General features: G+C 41.4%; 1 protein-coding gene across 1 annotated transcript in view; it reads right to left on the bottom strand.

The window, feature by feature from the left end:
* Positions 1 to 18,728, bottom strand: part of GLDC (glycine decarboxylase) — a 90,763-nt gene extending 72,035 nt beyond the window's left edge. The window contains exons 1-2 of the mRNA XM_081280203.1: positions 18,296 to 18,728; positions 17,690 to 17,768 (exon numbers count right to left, since the gene is read on the bottom strand). Coding sequence (XP_081136329.1) covers positions 17,690 to 17,768; positions 18,296 to 18,550 — 334 coding nt within the window. The 5' untranslated portion in view covers positions 18,551 to 18,728. The remainder of the gene's footprint in view (positions 1 to 17,689; positions 17,769 to 18,295) is intronic.
* Positions 18,729 to 18,938: the final 210 nt, after the last annotated feature.

Here is an 18,938-nt window from a genome sequence, read left to right as displayed (position 1 = left end):
AGAAAAGACACCATGCCAGGAATTAGCACACTCCACATTAGTTCAAGATATAAATCAGCATCCCTTACAGCAGTCACTGAAGTCTTATGCACTTGAATAAAACACCTGAGCCTGTTATGGTGGTTCACCCTGTAATTCCAGCTATTTGGGAGACTGAGACATGGCTAGTGATGTAGCTCAATGGTAGAGTAATTCTGGACCCAGAATTACTCTACAATCCTCACTTCCAAGCCAAAAAAAAAAACAAAAACCCTGAAAATTTTAAAAGCCAATAAGCATAAATGAAAAAAAGTTAATTACAGGTAAGATCGAGAATATGGTCAAAGCTATGGGCTGAGGATGTGGCTCAAGCGGTAGCGCGATCGCCTGGCATGCAGCGCGGCCCGGGTTCGATCCTCAGCACCACATACAAACAAAGATGTTGTGTCCGCCGATAACTAAAAAATAAATATTAAAAATTCTCTCTCTCTCCCCCTCTTTCACTCTCTCTTTAAAAAAAAAAAAAGAGAATATGGTCAAAGCTAAAACACAGAACTTTCTCATCCCATAAAGATACAACCCTAGTCCCTATAGCACCAACCAAGCTTTTCAAGCATGTGTTGATGCTCCTGACTATCCAGATTGGGATTGATATGCATTTTATTTCCCCCAATGTGACCTCATCATAGCCTGATCTTCATGCTCAGTTTTATCTGGGTTGAGAAGAGAGTGTGAAGAGAATGAGCTGTCCCCTGTACACCAAGCTAATAGACACTGGAGCCAACAGGAGTAGTGCAAGTACCTGGTCATGGTTCCTAAAGTGTGAACAGTGTGAGAAGCCCTTGCCATTAATTTACCCATTCTTTATCATGTCCAAGCTCCACAGCTAGAAGCCAGGACAGTCTGTGACATGATGAACAGAGTGAAACTTCTCCTTACCATGATAAGAATCTTAAGATTGCAGGCTCCCCCATCTACACAATTAAAAAAAAAAAAAAAAAAAAAAAGAGTTTTCCAAACACCAGCCTAGTGAGTGTCTGAATCATTTCAAATATTTGTTCACTGGTTGCCATTGCTCAAACCCACTCATGAAATCTCACTTTGGTCAAATCTGCAAAAGAGTCAAGTGATGTATTTAGGAACCCAGAGTCAGTTATAATCATAAGTGATACCCAAATAGCAATGATGGGGTGGGGGGGTCCACAATCAGATTTCTACTTGCTGAACTTACTTGAAATTGAACTTAGCAAAATCCAGTCTCTAAGTAAGTTCTAGAGTATGATCAAGTCTAAATAAAACTCCAAATTCTAAGCATACAATGCCCACCACTGTCACTTATTTTCTCCAGTGGAAAAGAACTCTCTTGCTAGAGAAAACAGTGTGGAGGGGCTGGGGATGTGGCTCAAGCGGTAGCGCGCTCGCCTGGTGTGCGTGAGGCCCGGGTTCGATCCTCAGCACCACATACAAACAAAGATGTTGTGTCCGCCGATAACTGAAAAATAAATATTGAAATTCTCTCTCTCTTCTCTCTCTCTCACTCTCTTTAAAAAAAAAAAATTCTCTCTCTCTCTCTCTCTCTCTCTCACTTTCTCCTCTCTCACTCTCTTAAAAAAAAAAAAAAAGAAAACAGTGTGGAATCCTTAATCCCAAAGTGGCAGCCTTTTTCCCCTACCTAGTAAGAGAAGCATTATAATTTGTAAATCAATGGAAATGTAACTGATGTGACACAGCAATCTGTATACGGGGTAAAAATGGGAGTTCATAACCCACTTGAATCAATCTGTGAAATATGGTATATTAAGAACTATGTAATGTTTTAAACAACCAACAATAAAATTAAAAAAAAAAAAAAAAAAAAAAGAAGAAGCAATTGTGCCATCCAACCCCCAGGCAGCACAGCCCAAGGAAGCTGTGTGTACAAAGGGAAGAGGAAAAAGAAGACTGGGACTACCCCCCAGAGCCAACCTCAAGGATGCACATTCCTTACAATTTTCCTTCCAACTTGACAAAACAGCTTGCTCCTGGGCACAGGTCTGATTCCTATAACTATCTTCTTGAATGTGACTGTGATGAAACTAACAAAGGGGAAATGAGAGAGATTAAGAAAGGGAGCATCTACTAAGAACTACTTGGAAGAGAGATGAATAGAGGAAAGGGAACAGGGGGAGGGAGGAGAGAAGAAAAGGGAAAATACTGGGAAATGATATTGGCCAAATTATATTGTTATATTATGTGCACATGCAAATATGCAACCACAGATCCACCATTATGTACAACCATGTTGTACCAAAACAAACAAACAAACAAACAAACAAACTGTGGGGGAAAAAAAATTGAAAAATAGAACTACTTGGAGACAAGTTGTCATTTTCCAAATGCTAGCTGACAGCCCTACAGGGCAGTCAGACACTGTGTAATCCCAGCCAGGAGGGAGTCTAGCAATCCTTCAGGCACCTAAGCAGTAAGTTCCTTCCTTGTGGAACAAGCACCTGCTTCTGACCTTGTTTACTCCTCTGCCTCAGAGCATTGCATAATGCTCTGGTCCTAATGTACCAAGAACAGAGTTCAGTGGCCTCTCAGCATTGCTTCCTAAGAATTCACAGGTGATGACTTGTACTGCTCCTGCTTCTCAGAATTCAGAATGAGGGGCTGGAGATGTGGCTCAAGTGGTAGTGCGCTCGCCTGGCATGCGTGGGGCCCAGGTTCGATCCTCAGCACCACATACCAACAAAGATGTTGTGTCCGCCGAGAACTAAAAAATAAAATATTAAAATTCTCTCTCTCTCTCTCTCTCTCTCTTTAAAAAAAAAGAATTCAGAATGAATACTTCCTTCTTCCTTATATAATTCTAGAAGTCTTTCTAGCAGCAACTTCCTTGCCACTTCCGCCTAAAATATCAAGATAACTATGCTAAATAAATACTTTCTAACAGAAATAAATCAATTTAGCTATTAAATACTTGATGCCTTTCTAGAGGTAATTTTTAATTGCCCATATATGAGAATTTGCATAAGAACTATACAATGTCATTGAAATGGACAGGCAGGCCGAGTGGAGATATGTGCTAAATCTAAACACACATACACTGTATTCCCCATCCTTAACTCTTTACCCCAAATACAACTTTACTATAATTTTTTTTTTGCCTTAATTATATGGAAAATGTATCCATGCTTCACTTTTTCTTCTATAACAATCTAAGATTGTTATGGCTAACATTCTACAATGTATAGATTATGCTATCATTATATTTTTAAAAGAATAAATATATATGCATGCTATTTGAACAGAACATCTCTAAGATGATTCACAAAAAAAAAAAAAAATTAGAAATGGGAAGAAGTTGTACTTTTCCCTGTGTATCATTTTGTACTTTTGAGTTTTGGACAATATGTCTATACTATTTCTCCAAAAACTAAGCCAGGTGTGGTGGCACACACCTGTAATCCCAGAGACTTTGGAAGCTGAGGCAGGAGGATTGCAAGTTTAAGGCCACACTCAGTAGGACCTAAGCAACTTAGCGAGACCCCGTCTCAAAATAAAAACAAAAAGGGCTTGGGATACAGCTCGATGGTTAAGTACCCCCTGGTACCTAAATAAATTATAATGTTATGCCTAGAATGAAATACCACCTGGGAAATACCCGGTGGGAGAGCTTTGTCACTCCCTGACACTGGTGTTTCCTGGGCAGCCCAGCCAGCAGTGTCTTGCATAGAGCAGCCCCTAGCCAGCGTCACAGCCTGCCTCCCTTCCACTCCTCACTCTTCATGCACTTGGCAAGATACTAGGAACAGGTCTCCAAGGAAATCATCAGGACCGAAAACCAACAAACTCATATTTGAATTTGCCCAGACAATGTCACCAGTTTGAGAAAGGCCTTTCTCTGCCAGAGACTAAAGAGGAAATCTGGGACCAGAATGTGAGGACAGAGACCGCCTTGGCAGATTTTTCTTGCCAACATGCAGATCCTTGGCTTCAAAGCTGCGCCTGAAACCATGGGGGTAGGGTCCGGGTATCAGTCAAGATAAATAGGCTATGAATGACAGCACAAGTTAAGATTTTCTGATTTTTCTGAGTAGAAGCCAGAATTTGGGTACAAATTCCAACCTAATGCTTAGCCTTTCCTTTATTTCACCTGATTATTTACAATACTTTTTTAGTTCCCCCATAACCACCTGGCTTAAGCCCACTTCCACAGCCCATGTATCCTATTGTCAATTTTCCCCCATGAGCAGAGAAGAGTTTCACAACCAAAGTCTGTTCAATCACAGAATTTGTTCATTCCAGGAAGCCAAACCAAACCATAAGATCTGTGCAGTGTAGAATGCAGACTTTAAACTGAAAACTGGAGACTGATAGAGAGGCAGCATGTGTGACGATGTGGCCAAGGTAGCAGCACCACACGGACTCTCCTCACCCCAACCTGCCACGATCTTCCCCGTCTTCTTTCTTGCTCAGCCAATTAATAAACCATATGAAGCCAGGGCCGGTGGTGCACGCCTGTAACCCAGCAGCTTGGGAGACTGAAGCAGGAGGATCACGAGTTCAAAGCCAGCCTCAGCAACTTGGTGAGGCCCTAAGTAACTTAGCAAGACCCTGTCTTAAAATAAAATATAAAAAATGCCTGAGGTTGTGGCTCAGTGGTTAAGTGCCCCTCTCTTCAATCCCTGGTACCAAAAAAAATAAAATAAATAATAAATCATATGACTCAGTCCTTTATGACTCTTAGGAACTAGAACCTTCCTTAGGACATCTCCACTACCCAAAAGCAGCTGAGGTACTTCTCCTCTGTGTTTTTAATGGCTCTTTGGTCCCTCAAGGGTCAGCACAAAGTAAGCAGTCATACAGCTTGTCCTACTCACTCAAAAGCCACAACTTCAAGATCCTTCTAGTTATAGGATCACTAGAGCAGCGTCCTCAGTGGACAAGTAGGAGCATCATGTCTGTCATTTTGTTCCTTTGAATCTTATTCCTTTATGTGGAAGGCTCCTTTACAACCCCTGTTCCTTTAATCTATTATTATTATTATTATTATTTTTGCTTTGTTTTATTTTGTTTGCAGTACTGAGGATTGAACCCAGGGCCTACACCCCCCAGCCCTGAATGTTTATTTTAAAGAAACATACATAGAAATGTTGCAATTAATAGTTATCTGGGACATCAGATAACCTATGTAATCAGGCCAAAAGGTTAATTTGAAATGAGAATCAGTGGAATACTTGCTTTTCCTCTTCATTACCCATGGGCACACTGTTATAGACTACAGAGAATAAGGAAGAAAGGAAGAACATGTTCTAAGAGCCTTACTCCAACAACTTACACTGCTAGAAGGAACAATAATATTTTATAGATCATAAGATTAGTCCTATGGAGAAATTAGTAGTTCAATCCAGAATCTCATCATGTAAATTGTATTCTCTCTGTGAACAGAGGCATCCTGGGTTGACAGGCACATAGTAAGTGCTCAGAAAACAGGTGAATACAGATGTGTTGCAATGAAAATTCACCTAAAGTCTCACAAACAGATAGATCAATATTTGCAATAATTCACCCATCACATACTCCATGAGAAATCAGTACACACATATTGTTCTCACATTTGGTTCAACTGCATCCCTAAAGCAAAGGCTTCAAAGGAACATTTATAAATGGAAACCTGCTGCTATTTATAGAATTTTTAAAAAAATACAGTGCTTACAATAATTTCAGATTTCCAGAGATTTTTTTATTTTCTCGTTGTTTAATCAATTAGTATGTTGAGCAAGCATTGAGAATTCTTACGAAAGTTTTCAGCTTGCAATTTTTGTTTAAAAAAAATTTAAGGGGGGCTGGGGATGTGGCTCAAGCGGTAGCGCGCTCGCCTGGCATGCGGCTCAAGCGGTAGCGCGCCTGCCTGGCATGCGTGCGGCCCGGGTTCGATCCTCAGCACCACATACAAACAAAGATGTTGTGTCCGCTGAGAACTAAAAAATAAATATAAGACCCCGTTTCTTTTCTTTTTTGGTACTAGGGATTGAACACAAGGGTGCTTTAACCACTGAGCCACATCTCCAGCCCTTCTTTTTTTTTATTTTGAGACAGGGTTTCCCTAGGTTGCTTACAGCCTTGCCAAGTTGCTGAGGCTGTCTTCAAACCTGTGATCCTCCTGCCTCAGCCTCCTGAACTGCTGGGATTACTGGCCCACACTACCATGCCTAACTAATGAGTCACTGTTTCAAAATAAAAGAGGATTGTGGATATATTTTCATGGTAGAATTCCTAGCATGTGCAATCCCCAGTACTATAAAAATAAATGAAATGAAATGAAATTCTCTGCTAAAGAGGTAAAATAAACTGCCAAAAATCAGATCAAAGTTATTCATTCATCATATAACTGAGACTCATTAAAGCAAGTCAGGGTGGAAAGAAGACTAAAGAAATCAGAATCCAAACATTTTGTAAGCTGCTCATAACCTTGTTGCCCAGCACCTGCCCCAAAGCTCCTGAGTCATTCACAATAAGCAGCTCAGGCCTTCAGTCCATGTCTCATGAGTTGGTCACTGACCCACGAGGGACCAACCTGGGGTTGCCTCACCTCTCTCCAAACCAGCTGACCTGAGCTAACTAGCGGACCTTGAAGTCCTTGGCACTGGATCTGCCAATACTCAAGTTCAGCTGAACTCAATCACCACATTCCTCTCTTCCTGCTCCCAGATCACTAAATAATATCAGGGAGAGGAGACCCTGACAAGCCTTACGAATCCAAGCCATTCAATCTCAGCAGGTCCTCCATGCAGGCTGACCTATGTTCTTACCACCCAGATAACACACAATAGCTCTTCTGAAAACTCTTCTTTTTCCTAATGCTCAGCCTCACCCTTCCTGCCCCTCTGCAGCAAAATCATCAGGCAGATTCTCAACTCCTCCCTCCTCAGAGAGTCCTCATGTTTTTATGTAGACTTTCTTCCCTCTTGTATCTAAGAAAAGTCCAGAATATAGCACTAGGTCCTCACTTCCCTGCTGAAAATGTGCCTTCCTGACCCTGATGACTTGATCACAGATTGCACTGAACCATCTATCTACATGCTCTATTTGCTAACATCTCAACTTTGTCTTTCTTCCCTACACTCCATCCCTGGGTAATATCACTCATTTCCATGGACTCATTTCTCTTGAGCTCTAAACTCTACTTTCAGACTCTTGCCAACTATTCCAAATGCTCCAAGAGTACCAAAAATCTAATTCTGCTTAAGAATTTGATCTCTCCTGTTCTCTCCCTATTAATGATATTGCCAGAACCACAAAACACTCATACTGGAAATTGACAGTCTTAATTATTGCCCTTCTGGATCAACCACCATGTCTGTACCGGAACCATACTTCCCAAAGACTGTCCCTAGCCATTGACAAAGGCCAGAAGGAGAACTAATGCAGACTCATTCCTGCGAGACATGAGACTTCTCAGGCGGGTTGCTTTAACTCAAGAACTCTTGGCCTAAATGAACTTTTCTTAGATTTGTGCAGCAGGGTAAGACTTTTTCTGCCCAATTATCTTCCATCTCTTTCTCCTTTCACCAGGGTCAGACTTGCATTAGTCTGCGTACTCCTCTGCCTTCTCCTGCTGCCATTGCCAATAAATGTGTATCTAACTTTATTGTGTATCTAACTTTATTTTTGGTGCCTGCTTCCTATGGGACTGAACTAATGAGCATTTAATATATCACATCTAAACTTGCCAAAAATCTCTCAGCTGGTTCTCTGCCTCTGATCTCAGAGGCACTCAGCAAAACTCTGCACTCAGAGAAATGGCTAGGCTAAATCCTACGGATGGCTTCTGTGATAACTTCTAAAGTCTCCCCATTACTTAGGTGGGTGGAATCATTTACAGCTCTGAGCCCTCCAAATTGTGGCCCCATACCTTCAACGCCCCTCTGCAACTTAACAGTCTATTCACATGGTGTATTCAACATTCCTAAAATACCCACATCCTCACATACTTCCATTCCTCTGCTGATGCCTTAGCCTCAGCCAGAGTATTGATCCCATCTGCAGAATCATAGCATTATTCAATATCTGTCTCCCTATCATATATGACCTATAGTCCAAGATCGTATCTTTATTATCTTTTACTTCCTCACTCTTACATAGCCAGTTTCTAAAACAGTACTTCCATAAGTCTCTCAATAAATGTGGAATGGAATCAGATGGAGGAAGCTGTAGAAGCAGATTTGGTAACAGAAACTCAACAAACACCTCATAAAGGTGATGGCAAATGCCATGCAAAAACCATAAAGCTTTGTAGTCTATGGCATTTCATGTATGGGCAAATGGTCCTATGTACTTTAATAATCCCAAGGATAATTCCACACTTACAGTTCAGTGTAAATGATTTCATTTTGATTCAAGGAACATTTTTAGAATTATATAAAATTCATTATAATTTAAGATATGGAGTATGTACAAATTTCAATGGTTGTGATAGTTTTAGAAGTATGCTTGCAGAGGATTCTTTTTTCCTTTTTTATGTGTATTTTTTAGTTGTTGATAGACCTTTATTTTATTTATTTATATGTGGTGCTGAGAATTGAACCCAGTGCCTCACACATGCCAGGGAAGTGCATACCGGTGAGCCCCAGCCCCTTGCAGAGGATTCTTAAGGCAGTGAAAGTATTTGGTATGATACTATAATGATAAATAAAAGTCCTTACACTGTTATTCAAACTATTAGAATGTACATCAAGGCTGAACCCTAATGTAAACTGTGGGTTTTAGTATAGGCCCATCAGTTGTAACAAATGTACCACTCTAGTGGAAGATATTGATAATGAGGGAGACTGTGCTTGTGTGGAGCCAGAAGTGTATAGGAAATCTCTGTATGCTCTGCTCAATTTTGCCATGAACCTAAAGCTGCTGTAAAAGATAGTTTACTGAAAAAATTCTACTCCTCACTTTAAAATGTGACAACTAATTCTTCGTTTGACTGCAGGTCAGACTCTGGCTGACTAATGTATAAAAGATGGCACAAGAGATGCTATGGTATTTCTAAAGCTAGGTCATAAGATGGATAGCTTCTGCCCTGTTTGCTTTCTCAAATCACTGGTTCTGTGGCATCCAGCTACCATGGTGAAAGGATACCCCAAAAGCCTGCAGACAGACCCGTCTAAGGAACTAAAGGCACTCCACTTTACAAACCACCATCAACTTGCCAGCAGTGAGAGCCACCTTGGAATGGATCCGCCAGTTCAACTGAGCATCCACTAACATGTGACTGCAAACCCCCTAGAGACTCTACCCTCCTAAGAGACTTCAACCCCCACTAGAGACTGTAAGCCAGAGCCCACAAGCCAGGCTGCTTTTTTTTTAATTTATTTTATTTTATTTTATTTTATTTTAAAGAGAGAGTGAGAGAGGAGAGAGAGTGAGAGAGAGAGAGAGAGAGAGAATTTTTAATATTTATTTTTTAGTTCTCGGCGGACACAACATCTTTGTCTGTATGTGGTGCTGAGGATCGAACCCGGGCCGCACGCATGCCAGGCGAGCTACCGCTTGAGCCACATCCCCAGCCCAATTTTATTTTATTTTTACACAAATGGAACACAACTTTTCATTTCTCTGGTTGTACACAGGCTGCTCTTGAATTATTGGCCCAGAAACTGAGGATAGTAAATATTTATTATTGTTGTAAACCATCAATTTTTTTTTTTTTTTCAGTACTGGGGATTGAGTCCAGGGGCACTCCACCACTGAACCACATCCCAGCCCTTTTTATTTTTTATTTTGAGACAGGGTCTCACTAAGTTGCCCAGGCTGGTCTTGACCTTGAGATGCTCTTGCCTTACCCCCCTCCCCAAGGAGCTGGGATTATAAGCATGCAGCATCAGGCCCAGTTAAGCCATCAAATTTGGCAGTAATTTTTTATGTAGTAAAGGATAACCTAAACAATGGCTTTTCCAAGAGAATCAACTTTTAAAAATAAGGTTAAGGCCAGGTATGATGACACATCTTGTAATCCCAGTGACTTCAAAGGCTGATAGGAGGATCACAAGTTCAAGACCAGCCTCAGCAACTCAGTGAGGTCCTAAGCAAGTTATTGAGACCCTGTCTCAAAATAAAAAACAAAAAGGGCTGGGGATGTATGTCAGTGGTAAAGTGTCCCTAGGTTAAATCTCCCAGTACAAAATAAAACTTTAAAAAATTATACAGTGGGCTGGGGATGTGGCTCAAGTGGTAGCGCGCTCGCCTGGCATGCGTGCGGCCCGGGTTCGATCCTCAGCACCACATACCAACAAAGATGTTGTGTCCGCCGAGAACTAAAAAATGAATATTGAAAATTCTCTCTCTCTCTCTCTCTCTCTCTCTCTCTCTCTCTCTCTCTCCCCCCCCCCACCTCACTCTCTAAAAAAAAAAAATATACAATGTATGTGAACTGTAATTTTGAAATATAAAATGTCTTTGATGATACTGGATAAATTCCATGATCCTTTAATAAGATGCAGAGGAAAAATTTTGACATTTTATATTCTTTGCCTGACAAGCATGACCTATTTGGCCCCTCATCACCATATGCCAGCATGTTTGTACCCTTGATATATCAAAAAAAAAATAAGAAGAAGAAAACCCCAACTATTTTAATATTAAAGGTTAGATTTATAAAGACTGGGATTTCTAACTTGGCATTCTAATTTTAAGAGGAAGAGGTAAATGATTATGATTTAGAATTCATCTCTTTTAAGTAAACATTTTTACCCCTCCACTTCTGTCAGGAAATACTTTCACATTTACCTGACTCTCCACAAATGATTGACAGCATTATTCTTAGATTCCAGCAAAGATGACAGTCAGCAATTCTTAAGTGCTTCCCTAATTATGCCTGGCATGTTGCATTATTCCATTTTCTTTCTTTCTTTTTTTAAAATTTTTTTTAGAGAATTTTAATGTTTATTTTTTTTAGTTTTCAGCGGACACAACATCTTTGTTTGTATGTGGTGCTGAGGATCGAACCTGGGCCGCACGCATGCCAGGTGTGTGCGCTACCGCTTGAGCCACATCCCCAGCCCTCCATTTTCTTTTTCTCAGAGAAGATACAGCCTTTGAGGTTTTTTCTGCTTGTATAACACATTTACACATAAAAAGTCAATGTTAAAATATCATCTTTGCTTCTAACAAAATATATATATTTCAACTACTACCTCCATTTCTGAAATCCCTATTTTCATACCCCATGACACATGATTTCTGAATAATCATGACATTGTTTAAAATATTTTTTTAGTTGTAGATGGACACGATAACTTTATTTTACTTACTTATTTTTATGTGGTGCTGAGAATCAAACCCAATGCCTCACATTTCCTAGCCAAATGTTCTACCACTGAGCTATAACCCATTTTTTATTCAAGGTTCTCATGGCATATGGAATCTATTTATTTGTTTATTTATTTATTTATTTCCAGAAATTGCACTTAGGGAATCTCTACCATTGAGCTACATCCCCAGCCCTTTTTCTTTTTTTATTTTGAGACAGGGTCTCACTAAGTTACTTAGGGCCTTGCTAAATTGCTGAGGTTGGCCTCAAATTTGTGACCCTCCTGCCTCAGCCTCCTGAGTCACTGGAATTACAGGTGATATCTAGAACTTTTTAACCTCCTGACTTAATTTATATTAAGAAGGCAAGATGAAAGCATCTTGGAGATAGTGACCATATTTATTCATAAGTATATCCTCATAGTGCCTTATTATTATAGAAAGTCAAATATGTAACAACAATTTAGTGCCCAGGTGTGGTGGTACAGGTCTATAATCCCAGCAATTTGGGAGATTGACACAGGAAAATGGCAAGTTTGAGGTCAGCCTGAGCAACTTAGTGAGATTCTGTCTCAAAATAAAAAATAAAGCTGGTGTGATGGTCCACACCTGTAATCCCAGGGACTCAGATGGTTACAGCAAGAGGATCACAAAGTTCAAACTCAAAGCCAGCCCTAAACAACTTAGCAATGGGCTGGGGATGTGGCTCAAGCGGTAGCGCGCTCGCCTGGCATGCGTGCGGCCCGGGTTCGATCCTCAGCACCACATACCAACAAAGATGTTGTGTCTGCCGAGAACTAAAAAATAAATATTAAAAATTCTCTCTCTCTCTCTCTCCCCTCTCTCACTCTCTCTTTAAAAAAATAAAATAAAACATAAAAAAATAAACAACTTAGCAAGATCCTATCTCAAATTAAAAAAAAAAAAAAGATAGGGAGCTGGGAATATGGCTCAGTGGATAAGTGCCCCTGGGTTCAATCCCCAGTATCAATAAATACATAAAATAAATAAAAATAAATAAATAAGCAATAGGTTGTTTGTTCAAGGTATTATTCAGATTATTCAGATCAGCAGGTGTCTACTTAATAAGAATTAATGACACCTTTAATAAATGAATGGATAAAGAGACTGTGGTATATATACATAATAGAATATTACTAAGCATTAATAGAGAATAAAATATTAGCATTTGCAGGTAAATGGATGGAGTTGGAGAACATCATGCTAAGCAAAGTAAGCCAATCCCAAACAACCAAAGGCTGATTATTCTTTCTGATAAGTGGATGCTGATCTATAATTGGGGGAGTGGCCATGGGAAGAATGGAGGAATTTTGAATTGGGCAAAGGGGAATGAGGGGAGGTGAGCAGGATGGGGGTAGGAAAGATGGTGGAATGAGAAAGACATCTTTACCCTAGGTACATATATGATTGCACAAATGGTGTGACACTATACCATGTACCAGAGAAATGAAAAGTTGTGCTTCATTTGTGCACAATGAAATGAAATGCATTCTGTTGCCATGTATAACTAATTAGAACAAACTTAAATAAAAACAAAAAAAGAATTAATGACAAGCTGGGTGTGGTGATACATACTATAATCCCAACAATTTGGGTGACTGAGGCAGGAGGATCACAAGTTTAAGGCTAGCCTGGGCCACTTAGTGAGACTCTGTCTCAAAATTTAAAAAAAGAAAAGACTGGAGATGTAGCTCAGTGGCAGAGCACCCCTGGGTTTAAGCCCTAGTACCCAACCACCCCCCCAAAAAAGAATTAATGACAAAAGCATAAGATAAATTCTGTTGTGCAGGAACTGATAGGCATCAGCCTGCCCATATTTCAAAACAGAACTCTCACCCACAATTTGTACATAAACTAAAAATCTTATCTACAAAAAACCCAGGAAGACAGCCTACTGTAAATTATCTTTGCCAGAAAACCAGATTGCTATCCCTAATTACAATCCAGGAACTGAGCAAAAACTTCCATAACAATAGTTTGAAAATGGTCAGGACTTGATTAATAACTGGCAACTTCCCTAATTTTTTCCCATTTCCAAGTTTGGACCAACCAGACAAAGCCAAATATACACCCCTAACCAATCACTTTGGATGTTCTACTTCTAGTTTGCCCTCCTGCGGCAGGGCCTTTTCTGCAGCCTTCCCTTTTACCACTCTGAAGCTTGCCCTTTGGCCAAAACTCACATCCAACCCAACTGGAGTGAAGAAGTCACCACCTGCAGCTGCATTACACAATGCCCCTTCCCTCTGGTCACTGCCCTCATTAACCATTTATTAAAAATCACTCTAAAGTGATTAGAACGTCTATCATATGTCTCATTCCAACAACTCAGCTCCTTAGCTCTAGCTCAATAATTTGAACATTAGGGAATTTAGTCTCTTTGCTCTCTTTCCAAGTTGCCCATGATAAGCAACACAAACTTTAATCCCTTCAGATTTTGTAAGGTTAGTTCAGTCTAGTTCAATCTGGCTATTTGGAGATGACTCCACTGAAAACACTGCACAGCGAGTCACACTGTGGCTAAAAGGGACTGGCTTGGTTAACAAAGCATTTTAAATTTTGTATTAATTAGCCAGGTACAGTGGCACACACATGTATTCCCAAAACCTGAGGGATTCAGGCAATAGGATTGCGAGTTCAGCATCAATTTAGTTATAAAGAGAACTGGAGATGTAGATATAGCTCCAGTTCTGAACCAAAAGAAAAAAGTTAACTTTGTATCAATTACAAAATGAATATATGGTATGGCAGAAAGTGCAAAAAAAATGAAAAGCTAAAATCACAAATGATGACAAGAGAACCCAATGTTCCCATTGAAATATATTCTTCTCATTTTTTTCTTTTGTTTTGTTTTGGGGGGTGAGGAGCATCTATGATTAGGAGAGGGAAATTTACCTGAATAGGATTAAACTGATAGGGTTTTGATCTGAGTGACTTTGCTTGTTTCTCTTTATAATAATAGTCCAGTTGATAAAACATTTTTTCAAAGCATTTCTCAAGTGTCTAAGGAAAGGTCCATGCCTCCTGACTGATCGAACCACCTGTACTTCCCCAATATTGACAGGCTGCTCTGTCCTGTAAGTGCTGGTCCCTCTACCAGAAGCAGTCTCCTCCAGGATTTTCTAGCACAGCATCATGGCTCCTTCACTACTTAGCCTACACTTCAATCACCCAGGTGTTTGGCCTGGGTGCTCTCACACCTGTGTCCTCAGTGTACTAACTCATTTCCACTGGAGGTGTTGACATATATGGTATAGTAATTCCTCTGTGACTGAGTTTGTGCATTTCTGTAAATGAGGTACTTCAGAAGAGTCAGGGCAGGAGTTTTCTACTTTGCATAGGGCACCATGAAGACAATACAGAGTAGTGGTTGGAGTGAGGGCGGTGGATCTGGGTTTGTATTTTGCCTCCACCAAATGGTCACAGGTTGTGACCTTGGGCAAGTTACATATTCTCTGTATACCCTGGTTTCTACCTTTTGAAAAGGTAGATAACATCTGGGCATGGTGGCACATGCCTATGGTCCCAGATACTTGAGGTGGGAGAATCAGTTGAGTCCATGAGTCAGATACCAGCCTAGGCAACGTTGTAAGAGAATGTCTCAAAAAAAAAAAAAAAAAAAAAAAAAAAAAGATAAGAAAAGAAAGAAAGAAAGCAGGGATAGAAAATAACCCTGCTTACCTTATAGGGTTATAATAAGGATCAAATAATAATACATGAGGGATTGCAGATGTAGCTCAGTGATAGAGCGCTTGCCTAGCACATGAGGCACTGGGTTCGATCCTCAGCACCACATAAAAATAAATAAATAAAATAAAAGTATTGTGTCCATCTACAACTAAATATAATTAACAAAATAATAATAACATGGGGCTGGGGATGTGGCTCAATTGGTAGCGCGCTCGCCTAGAGTGTGTGTGTGCCTAGAGTGTGTGTGTGAGGCACTGGGTTAGGTTCTCAACACCACATAAATGTAAAATAAAGATACTGTGTCCAACTAAAAACTAAAGAAATAAATACTTAAAAATTAAAAATAATAATAATAATAATAATAATAATAATAATAATACATGGAAAGCTCTTTATTTGGGGTGGAGGACTAGGAATTGAACCTAAGGGCACTTTAGCACTGAGCTACATCCCTAGCCCTTTTCAAATTTTATCTTGAAACAATGTTTCACTAAGTTGTATGGATCCTCCTGCCTCAGCCTCCTGAGTCACTGAATTGTTAAAGGCAAACACCACCATGCCCAGCTGACAAGCAATGTAAAGCAGTATACAGCATATGATAAGCACTACATAAATGTTTGAGATTATTCAGTTATGCATAAAAACTAACCCAAGTATCTCCACACCACTTACAACTTTCACAATCTTTTTAGTCAGCAGTGAGGGAATTTAAAACTCCTATAATTCGGGCTGGGGAATGTGGCCCAAGTGGTAGTGTGCTCGCCTGGCATGGCATGCATGAGGCCTGGGTTCGATCCTCAGCACCACATACAAACAAAGATGTTGTGTCCGCCAAGAACTGAAAAATAAATATTAAAAAAAAATCTCTCTCTCTCCCTCTCTTTAAAAAAAACAAAAACAAAAACAAACAAACAAAAAACTCCTATAATTCGCTCTTACTACAGTTATCTTTGAACAAGGCAAAAACTTGGTCCAGAATTCCTCTGACTACACTAGAATGCACACTAACATGAAACCAAGTTTGGATAATGCTGCTCCATTATTAAATGGAAATGCTGCTAACAGAGGTTACCTGGACCAATTTACTCCCACTATGTAGAAAACATTCATTAGCCATAACATAAGCACACCTCAGAGTAAAATATTCATGTCTTGCAAAGGCATCCTCCCCACCCTCTGCTCACTATTCCAAGAAGCAAGCTTTGCTGGAGAGCCTGCCCATTTCAGGGCACAGGGGACTCCTGACTGTGCAATATTTTCAGAGTCACCTCAGACTAACCAGATGGAACCAAACCAAAATGTCACAGAAGCTTCTAGGTTTAAAGTTTACACTCAAGTTGCAAAGTACTTATGAGTCTGCTTCCAAAAGAGAGGAGAAACAGGAATCACCTGATGGCCAAATTACTCAGCAGAACCAAGTAGCTGAAAAAAGAATAGACAACTTTGATGTATTTTCCTAGGTTTTGATGCTCTTAAAAGAACATCTTATTTCAGATTACATTGTAAGAACTAATAATAATAATAACAACAACTTAAACATTCTGACTTTGAAAGTCTCAGGAAGGCATTCATTTGTTCAAATACTCACCTAAGGCTCACAATATACAACCCTTCACTTTTCACACAATGAATCAGAATTCTGATTTCCTGAAATTGAAATAGATAAAGCTTCCAGCTAGTTCTAGGTATCAATCCATTTAATTCAACAAAAGGTGCAGACTTTCTTTTATGAGGGAGTTCTCTGCCAGCAGATTTGAAAGCAACAAGAGCAATGGTCCTCAGCACAGCTTGAGGTACAGAATTAGCCAATGGTGTGGGGACAGGTTCCATACCTCAAGTCACCTACTTTAAAACAAAACAAAGCTTGCACTCAATAATTCTTTCCTATCACAGAAATTAAACAGCTCCTGTCTCTTCACTTTACTCCAAGAAGTAAAAGAGCAAGTATCTCCTTGATTGAAAATGAGATGACTAGGTGAAATCCCCAGGCCCACCCTCGTTTTTTTTATACGAGCTCTTCAGCTCTGCCTGTGACCTTGATTTGTAGATTCTTCCCTCATTTCAAGGAAGTCAAATACCCTCATAAAAATACCTCTGAAGGGCAATCTTTAGACCATTAAAAAACATCTCAAATATAAAATTCCAAGAAAGTCTATGAGTAAACTGAGCTTTTGTGGCCAAGCATGAATCTTGTTTTTCTAGAAAAATCGCTGGGACCTGAAAAATCCTGCTGCCTTTCAGTATGTAAGTAACAAAATCTGGATACCAGATAAACTACCTAAAGCTACTGTGATATACAGAACCTTGGGCTGGGGACGGGCGAAGTCTGGGTCTCCTCCCATGTCTGTTTCTTCCCTAGTTGGCTTGATTTCAGGCAATTCCCTTTTCCTTTCTGAGTTTATCCTAATCCGCAAAGAGGAGATGACAACTCTCAACACTAAGGAGGGAAGAACCCTGCACTTGGGAGTGCTTGGGAAGTGGGGAGTCTTACACACGCCTAGCTGGGCCCTAGGATAAAGACTTAGAAAGCAGCTGTGTCTCCCGGAACCAACCATCCCACTCTCTCGCGGCCTCCAAGGTAACCGCCACTGTTTCATTCTAGTCAACATATTTCCAGTTTCGAGCAATCCTACCCCAGAGCTGGACCTTCAGAGATTTACGGAAGGCGAATAGGCCTGAGCAAGCGGAACTCAAGAGAGACCCCAAGGCCACTTACAAATAGGGTCTTCCATTTTCAAGGGTCTCTTCAAGCGGATGCTGGCAGGGACCGTCTTCTCGATCAGTTCATCAATGCTCTAAAATTAAAACGCAAGCCGGTGAACACTAACGGCAGAGTAAACTGCCCTGAGTTAAGAGGCACCTCTGTGTTTTGCATCTACAAAGGCTTGTGAGAGCCTCATTTAAATCGCCTAATTAGGTGTTCTTTCTAAAAAGAAAAACTTTGTGCAAACCAGAAATCACTTGGAGGAAAGAAAATCATGAAGCGGGGTGGTGAATTGAGTTGGATTTAGGCTGCAACTGGGAGATAACGGGATAAACCCTCTCTAATCCGGAGGTCTTTCTGCTCTTCTTACAAAGTTACAGTTTCTGTGCAGGGCTGCACAGGTTAGGGGCGGTTTTTACATGTACGGTTTTGAGAGAAGAAGAGCGGGTGCGGCGTAAATAAACTGTGGAAGATCAAATGCGTGAGCTCAGGCCGGGGGCTCAGGCCAGGGCTCCCACGCGGAGGGCAGCAGAGTTTAGGGCTGGAGCCCCTAAATTGGGGGGGGCAGAATCCGGGCCGAGCGGAGCAGAGGCCCAAGGGCCAGATGGAGGTCCTTACCGCCAGCCCCAGGGCCTGTAGCATCTCTCTCTGGTCTTTGTCCCCGGGGCCGATATGTCTCCGAGCAAAGTCGTCGTGTCTGGGCAGGAAGCGCTCGAGGAGGCGCGAGGCCCCAGTCGCGCCGCTGTCCCCACCGCCGCTACTGCTGTCCCGGCTCCGCGGCGCCCAACTCGGGCCCGCGCCCCCAGCCAGACGGCGGCCGCCCCCGACTCCACATCCCAGGCGCAGCCCCCATGCCTTGGCACACGACTGCATGGACTCAGTCGCCGTCTCCTCCCCAGCCCGGGAGGGTCAGCGAAACTCTGGGCTCCCTCCTCTGGCCTCAGTCCCCGGGTGGCAGCTGCGTCTGGCCCGGAGCCCCTTCCCGTGGGATTACGGAGGGACAGAAGATACAGCTCGGAGGCAATGAATGAGTGCAGCAGTCAACCCCAACTCTGACTCAAAGTTGTAACTGCACCCGAGGCACCTGCTCCGCACACTTTAAGCTTCGCCCGGGAGGCGGGAGGTGGGATGGGGCCAGGAAGGCCTTGGCCAATGGGAGTGGGTGAAGGGGCGGGGGCGGGGCTGTTTCCGCCCCCTCCCCTGTTCCTGCGGTCTACTCTGTCCCTCAGTGGAGCACTGCAGCTCCCGCCCCGAGTCCTCC

Source organism: Spermophilus citellus, assembly GCF_964194105.1.
Source record: "Spermophilus citellus genome assembly, chromosome: 2".
Lineage (NCBI taxonomy): Eukaryota > Metazoa > Chordata > Mammalia > Rodentia > Sciuridae > Spermophilus > Spermophilus citellus.
The sequence above is the reverse complement of the archived record's forward strand: the minus strand, read 5'-3'. Positions and strand labels throughout refer to the sequence as shown.